The 13,467-nt window shown below is 42.8% G+C and overlaps 1 protein-coding gene across 2 annotated transcripts; it reads left to right on the top strand.

The window, feature by feature from the left end:
- The first annotated feature begins 8,031 nt into the window (after nt 1–8,031).
- irf4b (interferon regulatory factor 4b) lies at nt 8,032–13,384 on the top strand. Of its 2 annotated transcripts, none has more exons than XM_042056931.1 (9): nt 8,032–9,156; nt 9,537–9,725; nt 9,818–10,004; nt 10,161–10,246; nt 10,371–10,476; nt 10,672–10,776; nt 10,881–11,201; nt 12,276–12,385; nt 12,504–13,384. In XM_042056931.1, the coding sequence occupies exons 2-9, from the start codon at nt 9,537–9,539 to the stop codon at nt 12,693–12,695; spliced, it is 1,296 nt and encodes a 431-aa protein (XP_041912865.1). In that variant the 5' UTR covers nt 8,032–9,156; the 3' UTR covers nt 12,696–13,384. The 2 variants fall into 2 exon arrangements, with proteins under 2 accessions (XP_041912865.1, XP_041912863.1); XM_042056929.1 differs by lacking the exon at nt 8,032–9,156 and adding an exon at nt 9,166–9,322.
- Nucleotides 13,385–13,467: the final 83 nt, after the last annotated feature.

Raw genomic sequence — 13,467 nt, 5'->3', positions numbered from 1 at the left:
TGAATGTTGAGTCATGTCTCATGAAACAGTCATGAATGCTTTATGTGCAGTTTATGACAGCTGCTATGAATGTGTTATGAACTCACCTGTCAAGTAAAGTGTTACCGCCTTAGGCCAACTTATACCTGCAGTTCCAAGTATAGTTTGCCTACTTCTAAGAATCCTGTCCTCATCATCACATATACTTCATGATCAATCATGCATGCTTTCTGTTCTTAGTTTTCATTATACATTTCTGTTGTGTGTGTTAGCTACACACTTTTGTTCATGCCTGTGTGAGCACAGAAATTATATGAATAGTGCACAGTTGTAAAAATTGCTTGATAACCCCAGTGTTCTGCTCTGTTGCTGATGTTTGGTAAGGCATTCAAGCCACTGGTAGCACATGTTGTGCTGTGAAGGAATGTGTGTGTGTATGTGTGCTGATCCATAAACCATTGGCAGATCCTCTGGTTGTCACCTCACCAGATGTCAGGTCGTGGCCTAACTGTAACCCTAACCATTTCCAGTTAACCTTGCCCACTCTCATCCGTGCTAAAGTTTCGGTTGAAGATGTGTGCATTGTTGTGAATGCGATTCGGACCTATCATTAATGAGTCAGCTGAATACCACCATCCATCCTTTCTGTGTGTGTGTGTGTGTGTGTGAGTGTGAGATGCTGAGTAATGATAAGGTCTCCAGGGATTTGTTCAGTCAGAACAGGAGACCATCATCAGCTGTCAGGTGCAGTTGCGGTGTATGAGTGTGCGTGTCTTGAGCAGTGTACCTCAAAAGGTACAATTTGGTCATTGTGACTTTAATCAATCAATTAATTATTATTAATTAACATATAATGCTCAATATACTGTTTTCCTCTTTCTCTGCCATCATGGGATGTTCAGAGTTGAACTTGTCTACCCACACAGACAGTTCTCAATATCCAGAGTGCCATTTTAATGGCTGTTTGGTATCCTGTCTTACAGGGAGGCTCCATCGAGTCTGCAACTGGAGTGCGCCGTCCGCGTACCGTAAAAATAGTTTTAGAAGACTGGTCTTCTACACTATCATGTCTGGTGTAGCTGGTTCCATTGCTTATAGTGGAGGCTGGTCTTCTACCATATCATGTCTGGTGTAGCTAGTTCCATTGCTTTTAGTGGAGGCTGGTCTTCTACACTATCATGTCTGGTGTAGCTGGTTCCATTGCTTATAGTGGAGGCTGGTCTTCTACACTATCATGTCTGGTGTAGCTAGTTACATTGGTTATAGTGGAGGCTGATTGTTGCAGCAGACGCTACGCTACACTAATGGAATGCTTCAGTAACATGCCCTGTAGCCTTCCTGTTAGGGTTTACTAAAAATGTAGCACAGGGCTGAACACCGGTGCACTGTACACTACCGGTCAAAAGTTTGGGGTCATTATGTACACTACAGGTCAAAAGTTTGGGGTCACTTAGAAATGTTCATTCCACTCCATTAGACAGAATACCAGCTGAGATCAGTTGCATTGTGTTTTAATCAGGACAGCAGTTTTCAGATTACATTATGTGCTTACACACTGTACACACACACACACTTGCAAAAGGGTTCTCCAATGTTTTCTCAGTTAGCCTTTTAAAATGATATCAGATTAGTAAACAGAATGTGCCTTTGGAACATTGGATGAATGGTTGCTGATAATGGCCAATGTAGATATTGCATTAAGATCAGCCATTGCTTTCTACAACAGTCGAAAACCCTTTTGCAATTATGTAAGCACATAATGTAATCTGAAAACTGCTGCCCTGATTTAAAAAAATGCAACTGATCTCAGCTGGTATTCTGTCTATAATGGAATGGAATGGAAATTTCTAAGTGACCCCAAACTTTTGACCGGTAGTGTCACATACCCTTTACCACGATTGGCATGGGGTACTTTCCATAAGATCATCTCTCAATGCAAATCAAACCAGCTATAAGGCGAACTGAAATAAAACCATCCTAATCTCTAGGTATGTTGAAGGGTATGTGATGATGTGGGGTTATTTTAATTGCAAAGGCCAAGGGAACATTATCAGGATGTATAGTACCCTGGATCCATGAAATAACTGGCCTTTAAAAATGAAAATCTGCCTGCTTCTATTGGATTTTAACATAGGGTATGAATACTTATGCACCATGTATTCTAATGAAGAACATTTATTTATTTATGATACATTATTCATTCACAAAGAAAATTGGTGTCCTTAAAGGTTGGATTTTTCCTCATTTTTTAATTAAGGCATTAAGATTCATTTGCAAAAGATTTTTTATTTTTATTCTTCTTTTTAGTCAACTTTAGCATGGGGCTGAAGACTTTTTATAGGCACTGTAATGATGGCTGCAAAATCTGGGTGCCTTTGGGGACAATTCCACCAGAGGGAAATGCCTTTGCTTCTCTCACAAGAAATAAATCAGCTCTTGAGATATCACCTGTTTCTCCTAAAAACCCCTTCAGAGAAACAATAAGCAGTAAGAAGTATTTTGAGAACATAAGCTGATCTTAAATGACACAAGAGAAGGGTTATTTCTCTACTGATGTTAAATTAAGCTCAATTATGTCTAGGAGAAATAGAGTAGACAAATGAGAGATCTCATTTTTCTTTCCGATGAGAAATAAACACTGAAACATGCTATATGTAAAATTGAGATAATGAGTCAAAATAGGCTTACATGTATTTTGAGAAGGTTAGTCGAGGGGAAATCTAACCTAACTGCTTTTCGATAGCTATTGAGGCATTTGCACTTTTGCCATCCTAGGAATAACATTCATTTAGGCGATGGCAATTATTTTACTGTTATATTTAATTTCCAAGATGGTCGCCACCTGCATCTGCCAAAAACTAAGAAGAACATATCTCCGCAACTATTGAGTCAATGTTGACGATTTTGCTATCAAAGTATAGGTTTTCTCTAGCCTGACGAGCCAGACCCACATTAAAATGTAGGGTCTGGACACTCACCTTTCACAGTGCTCAGTCCGAGCGGCGAGATAATCGGTTGTCTTCAGGGGCGGAGTGGCAATCGGGACGGTCAGGAGTTTTCCCGGTAGGCCGGCCGAGGTGCGGGCCGGCCCATAGAGCTATTATCGTGCCTGTGAGTCGTACATGATAAATGCATTTAGAATGTTCCGCCGGTGCCGTCATAATTTTCCCGGTAAATTTTAGTGCCCCACTCCGCCCCTGGTTGTCTTTCAAATTCCCTCTGCACGCAATAGGACAGCGCTATCCCCAACGCGAGTCCCATGCAGCGGGAGCTAGTTGGCTAGTTCAAACTTTTGCCAACTTAAAAAAAGCTTAACTCGTGTATACTGTTCGCCAAAAGCAACATCCATCTTCTTTGTTTTCAAGTAGCAGGGAATTCAAGCCAAACCGTTGCAACTCTGCCATCAATCATTATGTTAAGCCTGCCTAACGACTCTATACACGATTTGATTGGCCTGATAGAAGTTTAATTTTTCGAGCTCACTAGGGTGCGTCTAGATTTCTAGGCTAGGTTTTCTTGGATGCGGAGTGCTTTTGTGAGGTGACTGATGAGGTCAATGACAAGATCAAGGTGACATTGTCAAGGTCAACACCAAGGTCATTTTGGTCGAAAATCCTATAAAATGACATTATTTCAGGTAGTAATTGATTGATTCTGATTATCTTGCTGGCAAGAACTCCAATTCTACTGAAGCCATTCAAAGTCAAGGTCATAGTGTTAAAGTCAAGGACATTTTATTACCTTTCAAATTGGCTGCCACCACCTTCTCCAAAAAAAGCAGCATATCTCAGTTACTAATGGGTCAAGTTTGATGTTTGAAGTTTTGCTATCAAATTAATGGTTTTCTGGTGCACTAATTCCATTTCTGAGGTGACTGAAGAGGATAAAGGTTAGGTTTATACCGTAACAGTCAAGGTGAAAGTTATTTTGACATTGTTTTTATTATTGATATTCTCCTTAATGTAGTCTTACCGTGCTATTGTTATTATATTATTGATTGAATGGACATTATTGTTTATTATTGCCATTTTCCTTAATTTTCATTGTTTATTTCATTATTGGTTGAATTGACATTGTTGTTTATTATTGCTATTCTCCTTAATATAGTCTGACCAACATCTTAAATTTAAGTATTATATTGAGAAGACACAAAGGGGCTTAGGGCGCTCAGGAGACTTCAGATAGTTACTCGCTCAGGTGCTCTTCTGCAACATCATGCCCTGATGAAGGCCAAAATGGCCGTAACGCGTAGGCCCATTTGCTTTTAACCAGTTCTTGCCATGATGAATTAAAGGCTTTTTATACTTTTTAAATACTTTTTTCTTTAAGTATTATATTGTTTTGTATTTGTATGTCGCTTTGGACAAAAGCATCTGCCAAATCCCATAACCATAACCATACTTTGGGCCAATATGATGAAAAAGGACAGATGTTAGCAACTCATTTAGATTCCATTGTAGATCATTGAAGACACAGGGAATATATTTCAATCTAAATATGAATGCTTGTGAGGGAAAAGACAGTAGCACCACTTTTCCATTCAGTCACTGAACCTGTAGCTTTTTTCCAACTTTTCCCCAAAGGATGAAGACAGCAGGGACCAGAGGTAATATATTTCAAGGTTTCTTACAGCGGGGAAAATAAGTATTTTCTTTTTTTCAGTAAGTATATTTTTCAGTAAGGCTATTTGCATGAAATTTTCACCGGACATTATTAACTCAGATAATCCACCCATATAAAAAAAATCCAAACATTAAAGTGCATAGGTAGAGTTATGTGTAATAAAGTGGAATGACACAGGAAAAATGTATTGAACACGCCTGCTGAAATTTCTTAAATACTTTGGAAAAGCCTTTATTCGTAATGACAGCTTCAAGGCATTTCCTGTATGACGAAACTAATCAGTCACAGTATTCTGGTGTGAGTTTGGCCCATTCTTTTAAACAGATAGTCCTTTAATATTGAAGATTTCAGGGGTCCCTCTTGTGAATCCTGATCTTTAGTTAACTTCCAAAACTGTTCAATTGAATTGAAGTCAGGACCTTGATTTCCTTTCTCTGAAACCAATTGAGAGTTTCCTTTGCTGAATGGTTTGGATCATTGTCCTGCTGGAAGGTCTAGCCATGTCTCATCCTCATCATCCCGGTGGATGTAAAGATTCTTCCAGAACAAAATGACTCCATTCATCATTCCTTCAACTGTATGAAGTCTGCTAGTATCATGAGATGAAAAACAGCCCCACACCATGATGCCACCACCTCCAAACCTCACTGTTGGTAGGGTATTTTTAGGGTGATGCACAGTGGCATTTCTCTTCCAAATATGGTGTGTAGTATGACATCCAAAAAGTTCAATTTTGCTCTTACCTGACCAGAATAGATTCTCTCAGTATTTCATAGGATTGTTTAAATGTTGTATAGCAAACTTTCAAACGAGCTTTGACATGTTTTTCTTCAGCAATAGAGTCATGCGGGATGAGTGTGCATAGAGGCCATGGCGGTGGAGTGCATTATCTATGTAACAATTGTACCTGCTGCCTCTAAATCTTTTTGGAGCTTTCTCAGAGTGGTCCTTGGCTCTTGGGCTACTCTTCTGACTATCCTTCTGACTTCCTGGTCAGAAATCTTGCAAGGAGATCCTGTGCATGGCCAGTTGATGATGCAGTGATGTTCCTTCCACTTGCAGATAATGGCTCCCATGCTGCTTGCTGGATGATTCTGAAGTTTTGAAGTGCATCTGTAACCAGTTCCATTGATATGTTTTGCAACAATAAGGTTGCAAAGGTCTTGGGAGAGCTCTTTGCTTTTACCCATCATGAAATGTTTCTTGTGTGACACCTTGGTAACAAACAACCTTTTTATAGCCCACCAGTATGTACTAACCCAGCTTATATCAATTTGCACAGATAGGAGGGATACTTTCTCTAACTACTTATAGATTCCAGTTTGTTCCTTGCCATTCCTTGCCTTTGTGTGCTGCTTTTTCTTAGCGTGTTCATTGCCTTTTCCCCTCTGCCATTCCACTTTTTTACTACTCATAACACTACTTTAAGACATTAATGTTTGGATTTTTATATATGTGTGGATTACCTAAGTTAATACTGTAGCATCGGCGCAAAAAGACAGTGTTAGCGTTCTCCCGCGAAAGGCATGCTGGGATACGGGGGTGAACATTTGGGGTTTATGTCTTTATATCTCCTAAGTTATAAGTGTAAAGTTAGCGTCTTTATTGTGACAAGTTTCCCTTTTAGTTCTCCCTCGTGTGTGATCCTTTTTGTGTGGGGGGCTGCGTCCTCCCCTGGATGTGTAGTGTGTGTGTCTGTTTGACCTGCCCCGTGTGTATTGTGTTCTGTATCTTGGTGTGTCTTGGTCTTGGTCTGTGTGCTCTCGTTCTCAGCTAATAAACCTTTTGATTGGACAACTGTGTGTGTTGCTATCAAATCGTTACATTGGTGTCAGAAGCGACTTTCGAACATGGCCTCCGCTCAGCGAGAGAAGCTGGGAATGGAAGACCATACCATTGGGTGGAGGCCCACGCAAGAGGATCCAGAGAGAGCCCTTGTCAGGGCTGCTAAAGAGCTTGAGGCCTGCTATTGTTCCTGCCGCCGAGGAAAGGAGCTGTCGCCTGGATCTGCCTGCTGCCATGGGAGAAGATCTTGCCGGAAGAGGGGCCTGAAGAAGCGTTCACGGAGAAGACGACGCTGGCCTGGGCGCTGACTCCACGGCGAACCGCGACGCATGAGCAGAGCCGAGGGAGTGCGGCGAGGAAGAGGTTCCTAGACGATTGACGGTTGGCGGAGCTGCTGAGGGCAGCGAACTCACGACGGTGGGGCAGCTTCGACGGAAAGGCCCTCTAAACTCTGAACTTTAAAACTTTTGGGTGCGTGTGAGAGGCACCGTGCTGTGTGGGCGCCCGTTCTAGTTGGCCTGTTGGCCGGCGCCTTTAAAAAAAAGTTTGTTGAGTGGAGTTCGTTAGCATGGCCATCTCGGGGGTCGTGCCTTCGCCGAGGCCGCGAAGGAGTGGAACGGACCGGGAGCAGAGCAGGACGGCTCTGCGAGATGGCAACACGAGGAGGGACGCCGAAGACGGTAGCTGCAGCGGGAGAGCTCAGCGCGGTCCGGTTGCTGCGGAGTCGGTGCCTGTCTGTCCTGGTCGGCGACTCGACGGAGCGGAGTGGTGTTGGTGCAGCTTCATCTGGCCCCCCTCGAACCCCGGTGCTTGGTACAGTGTCGACGGTTGAAAAGGCCACCTAGGGCCCCGCCAGGAGAGGAGGAGTGCCGTGGTGACACGCCGCGGAAAGTGCAGCCTGAGGGCGGCTGCTGAGAGGGAGCTGGTGACGAGCGGGGTCGGCCACGTGGCTGCTAGCACGCCCGCACTGGATTGCTAGCAGCGTGGCGCCCCGTTGAGTGAGCTCCTGCACCAACCTGCGGCGTGTGCACCCCACGTGATTTGGCGGTACTGTCGCACTGGACTGAGACACTAGCATGTGGCTACCTCGTGGTCGGTGCCGAGGACGGCAATGGCTTGTTGGGGGAGCTATGTAGCGTCGGCGCAAAAAGACAGTGTTAGCGTTCTCCCGCGAAAGGCATGCTGGGATACGGGGGTGAACATTTGGGGTTTATGTCTTTATATCTCCTAAGTTATAAGTGTAAAAGTTTCCCTTTTAGTTCTCCCTCGTGTGTGATCCTTTTTGGGTGGGGGGCTGCGTCCTCCCCTGGATGTGTAGTGTGTGTGTCTGTTTGACCTGCCCCGTGTGTATTGTGTTCTGTATCTTGGTGTGTCTTGGTCTTGGTCTGTGTGCTCTCATTCTCAGCTAATAAACCTTTTGATTGGACAACTGTGTGTGTCGCTATCAAATCGTTACAATACTAATGTCCGGTGAAAATTTAATGTGAATAGCCTCACTGGAAGTATACTTACTGAAAAAAATGTTGACGTGTTCAATACTTATTTTCCTCGCTGTATACCTATTTTATTACAAACCTTTGAGTGTGTAGGAGGTGTAATGTTTTTTTTTTATTGATAAAAAAGAAACACTTGCACACTTCTATGAATTAATAAACTATAAATAGAAAAGAAACATGTTAATTGCAATTGTTCAAAACCTGTGTGGTTTACTATGTTTAGCTATGGGCTCAGGGCAATGTAACCAAAACCAAGTGGAAAATCCCTCTCCTATCTCCAGCACTTCAGAACACAACAAGAGGGGTTTTGTTTTGTTTGTTTGTTTTTTAATCAAGGAATACTAGAATTTTCATTAACAAAAAATCAGGAAGCATAAACATAAAGCTGCATATGGAGTAGCATGTTTGCATTTCACAAATAGGAATATAATCCAAATAGAAATGTTCTTGCCAAAAAAAAAAGCCATAATGCAATTGCCCCAATGAATCAAGACAATATACTTCATATTAATAGTTCAATGTATGGTAAAATAAGCATTAACCTCACACTACTACATTATAATATTCTTTTGGGTTTATGGGTATAGCACAAATTTGGTATTATTTATCTTGTAATACATTTCTAATACAGCATTACTGGGGAAAGTCTACTATTGCTACTGGACATTAGATAACCAACGATATTAGGCTAGAAATTATGCACTCCCGTCGTTAGTTGGCCTAAACTCGATTAGAAAGAGGTCTCCACGAGAGATTTAATTCTCAGGGTGGGCAAAAAAAACAAAGAAAATGATTAAACAGTGAATATCTTTGTTTATGTATTTTTCAACATATGAATACTAACAAAGTAGGCCTACATTCTGAGCGTTTTGAACATACCACAAAGAAATTACACTCTACCCCGGCATACGTGATTTGCCTCACCGTGGTCCTCTTGGTCACTTTTGTTTGCTCACACATCTACACTTGTGTGATCTTTGATTTATTTTTTGTATCCGCTACTGATATTGAACAACATTTCCGTGCAAAAGTTTGCGCACTACATTGATCGATTTAAAAGAACGACCCTCTTTTTCTTATAAATAACAAACACGCTCCACTTTCCACTTCTGCGCGTGGGCCGTCTGACACTCGCACTACAGGGCTTCCCCTCGTGTTTACGGGACGCTGGCGCTCCACTGTGACAGATGCTCCTCTTCAAAAAGTTTCAGCGTGAGTTCCGGTGACGCCCCGCCCATCCCAGGGAAAGTTATTTAGTCTGACAGAATGCGAGGTGAGTTGATTGATTGAGAGAGACTGTTGGCTGAATGAGAAATAAAACAGGATTGAGAGCGAAATAGAGTGGGAGCAAACGAAATATATCGAAACAGGGAGAGTTCTCGTGTATGTTTGTGTGTAAGTGATTGATTCCAAAACTCCAGCGGTTTACAGTTTCAGAGGTAAGAAATGTGCCGCGCATTAATTTTGCGGTCCTTTTGATTGGGATATAGAAAAAGTATTGGGGTGTGATGGTTTTATAGCTCAATGTAGCCTAGTCTGGACAGTAGCCTACAAAACTCACGTAGCCTTCGTGATCCCGTATTTAATTACCTTAGTTGACTTGGTTTGCTATGGCTTACATGTCTATGAACTGAAGTCCTTGCCATGTGTCAGATGAACATAGATGGGGAGCGCATGTCGTCCGGTAACGGGAAACTCCGTCAGTGGTTGATCGAACAGGTGGATACAGGCAAATACCCAGGGCTCGTGTGGGAGAATGATGAAAAGAGCATCTTCCGCATCCCCTGGAAGCACGCGGGCAAGCAGGACTACAATCGAGATGAAGATGCTGCACTCTTTAAGGTAGAGGAAATAATGACCAAATGTCCACACTCGTGTAGACGCAGAGTTACAAACAATACCTGACCTGTACTTTTTGCGTTCGGGTACCGCAGGCCTGGGCTCTTTTCAAGGGCAAGTACCGGGAAGGCATTGACAAACCGGACCCACCCACGTGGAAGACGCGCCTCCGTTGCGCGCTCAACAAGAGTACCGACTTCGAGGAGATTGTAGAGCGGAGCCAGTTAGACATCTCCGATCCATATAAAGTTTACCGCATCATACCGGAGGATGCGAAGAAAGGTAAGCGATATACTCTTTTGCTTTATTTTCTGTTTTGCTTGATTGACGCACAAATAATAATTATTAGAATGTATTTATTATTATTATTATTATTATTATCATTATAATATGCATAAGAAAATATCACTTAGTAGACTCTACACCTCTGACTCTCAGGTTCCAGACCTCTAGTGGAAACAGCGGCTCACTTAGCATCCCCACATTATCAACTGCACTCCACATACACTCCCCCTCAGAATCAGGTGAACTACTGTCTTATAAACATACAGTCTCCCCTCATGCATACACACACGGAGATATGCTTGATCTCCGTGTAAATGCTCATGACGGATTGTATCAGGATTTTGTGCTTCTGATCGGTTGTAGGTGTGTAGCTACCCAGAGTATGGATGGAGGGGCTATCAGGCTGATGAACCCCCCCACCCAGACTACAACACCCCTTACAGCCCTACACACATGGCCTGGGAAAATGGTGAGTCTGATGTGTGTGTGATGTGCATTTGACTAGATTAAATGCTTGTGTTGGGCCTTATGATACACTGTGGAAGGATTCTGTGTGCAAGGATTGTAAATGCTGGGACATTTTTGAAATATGTAGACTTAAAATAACATTTTGTTTGATTTGTTGTATTTTTTCAATGCAATGTATGTGTGTGTGTATGCGCAGGTTACCAGATCAGTGGTTCATTCTTCAGCTGCAATCCCTCTGAAGTTCCTGCCACACCCTTTGGCTTTCCCCAGCCTGGCTTCAGAACAGCAGATGGCATATCAGGTACATACACACACACACACGTGCACACACATGCGCGCACGTACACACACACAAAGTTGGAGGTTTCTGTCAGCTACTAATCTGTGTGAATGTCTGTGTTCCAGACCAGCGACTGTTGGTGTGTGTGTTCTATGGCGGGGCCCTGGTTTCAGAAGTGACTGTGCTGAGACCCGAAGGATGTGTCCTAACGCCACACGGACATGCTTTCCAGCCAACCAGTGGCCCAGAGGAGGTGCCTCTCCCACAGAAGGCGGGACTTGAAGGCGGTGTCCACCTATGGGTGGGGTCTGGTGGGCTGTATGCCCGCCCCTTTGGTTCTGGCAAAGTCTTCTGGGAAGGGGGCCACACTCCTCACAGAGAAAAGCCCAACAAACTGGAGAGAGATCAGGCCAACAAACTAATGGACTTGCACACCTTACTCACAGGTACACAGACATGCACGCACCCCGACACTCTCTTTCTCTCTCTCTGTTACACATACACAGACACACACTCTCTCGCTCTCTGTTAGACGTACACAGACACTCTCTCTCTCTCTCTCTCACACACACACACTCAAAAGATGCGAACACACACAGTTTAGTTAAGACCCTGGTACAGCTCAGTCTCATACTGACTCATGGCCGTATGATCTTCTTGACAAAAGCGTCTCTACCCCCTGAGTTCCTATTAGCCTCATTTGCATAACCATGTGAGTGGACTTTCCACACGAATGAGAGAGTAAGAAGAAGTAGAAGAAACATAGAAAAAGGGTCAGATAGGGAAAGAGAAAGAGGGAAGTAGAGACTGAGAGTGTGAATAAGAACAACCTTGGGCACTTTCCCTCCTTTACCCCCCTCATGCTCTTCTCATCCAACTCCCATGTTGGTGCTACACTCCTAAAACGAGTGAGTTGAAAACAACACAACTTTCGTTGTTTTTAACACATCTCTGTGTCCAGATAGAGACAACACAGTTTGTGTTGTTTCCAACACATTGCTTTTTAAGAGTGTACACTCTTATAACAAATGTGTTGTCCCTATCTGGACACACAGATGTGTTCAAAAACAACACAAGTTGCATTATTTTTCAACACATTGTGTAACAAATAAAAAAGGAAACAACACAAACTTTGTTGTTCCTATCTGGACACAAAGATGTGTTAAAAACAACGCAAGTTGTGTTGTTTTCAGCTCATTCATTTTAAGAGTGTACTGTCTATCACATCGCCATAGCCAGTGTGTTTTAGTTTGTGTGTGTGTGTGGAGTGTTCTTTGCTCCTTTTCTGTTCTGTTTTTACACATGGCTTATAAGAAGTGTGCATGTGTAGTGTGCACACTGAGTCAGCTAGAGAGTTATCAGAAATGAATCACTGAGATAATGAATCACTGAATGTCAGGGTTGAAAGTAAATTTTTGCATTGAATATTTCAAAATACAGGACAATAGCCTTTAGTAACAAACTAGTTCAATAAGTATTATATGCAATAATGACCTACATTCTCCCTCCCTCCATCTCAGAGCTGCAGAGTTTCTCTCTGCATTCTCATCCTCCGCCTCGTCTCCAAGTTCTCTTGTCCTTTGGAGACGACATTGATGCTGAAATACAAAGGAGGACTCTCACAGTGCAGGTACGAGACACACACACACACACTCTCAGACTCTAGTCACTTCTTTCATCTTACTTGTACATTAAGGGACTGTGAGATGTTTTACAAATGTCAAACCTTGTGGATGTGTGTGTTTCAGGTGGAGCCTCTGTTTGCCAGACAGCTCTTCTACCTCAGTCAGTCCGGAAGTAACTACCTCAGGAGTCACGACTTTCACTCACACACACACTCTCACAGCCTCGCACTGACACAAAATGAGCTCTCCCCACCCAGCTCACAGGACTATGCCAGAATTGTCACCCATCCACATGGAAGCTCCTTACCAGAGTGACCCCCCCCCCCCCACCCCAACACCCTGTGTGTGAGAGAGTGTGTGTGTTTTCAAAATGGAGCTGCACGGCTTTGTATATGTTAGAGAGAGACATGAATATGTGTGTGTGTGTGTGTGTGTGTGTGTGTGTGTGTGTTTGTGTGAGCAGTTCAGTTTGAACACCTGAAACCCAGAGGATAAACCACTGAATGAATGTCCTTGGCAATAATTCCATGGTGTGTGGGGAGGCAAGGTGTGTAAGACATGGCAACCCAAAGAATGTCAGTGTTTGTCAGTGAGACATGTTTAAGATGTGTTGCTCTCTATAAGCAAGAGAACAATTACATCCAGATTTAATATAAGCTGAATATTTGTCCTTAATGACACCACTAACCCTTTATGTTAATCTAAATAAGCCCAAAACCACAACTAAAGTGTTTTATTAGTCAGGCCATCCTAAGAATTGAACAGTTCCATTGGAGAGTTGTGTATGTTGATGTGTGGATGCTGTGGATGTGTATTCTTGTACATGTGTTACATCATGAAGGTGAATTGAAATTATATTTGACTTGAATTCACATTGGCATTGTTATTGATACTGTATGTTATACTGTTTGGTACTGATATGTTATACTGGTTATTTCATGAGTTTGGTCTGTATTGGTGTTTTCTCCATGCTGGTTATATACTAAACCAACTGAGTGTCTGTACATGTGTGTTCGTGTGATTACTGTCTAGAGTGTGACGAGGCTCATGTGGTTAGGTGAGTGTGGTTAGATGTTTTGCGAGCAGG

This window comes from Alosa sapidissima, chromosome 12, assembly GCF_018492685.1.
Source record: "Alosa sapidissima isolate fAloSap1 chromosome 12, fAloSap1.pri, whole genome shotgun sequence".
Taxonomy (NCBI): Eukaryota; Metazoa; Chordata; class Actinopteri; order Clupeiformes; family Clupeidae; genus Alosa; species Alosa sapidissima.
This window is presented reverse-complemented; position numbering and strand designations above follow the sequence as displayed.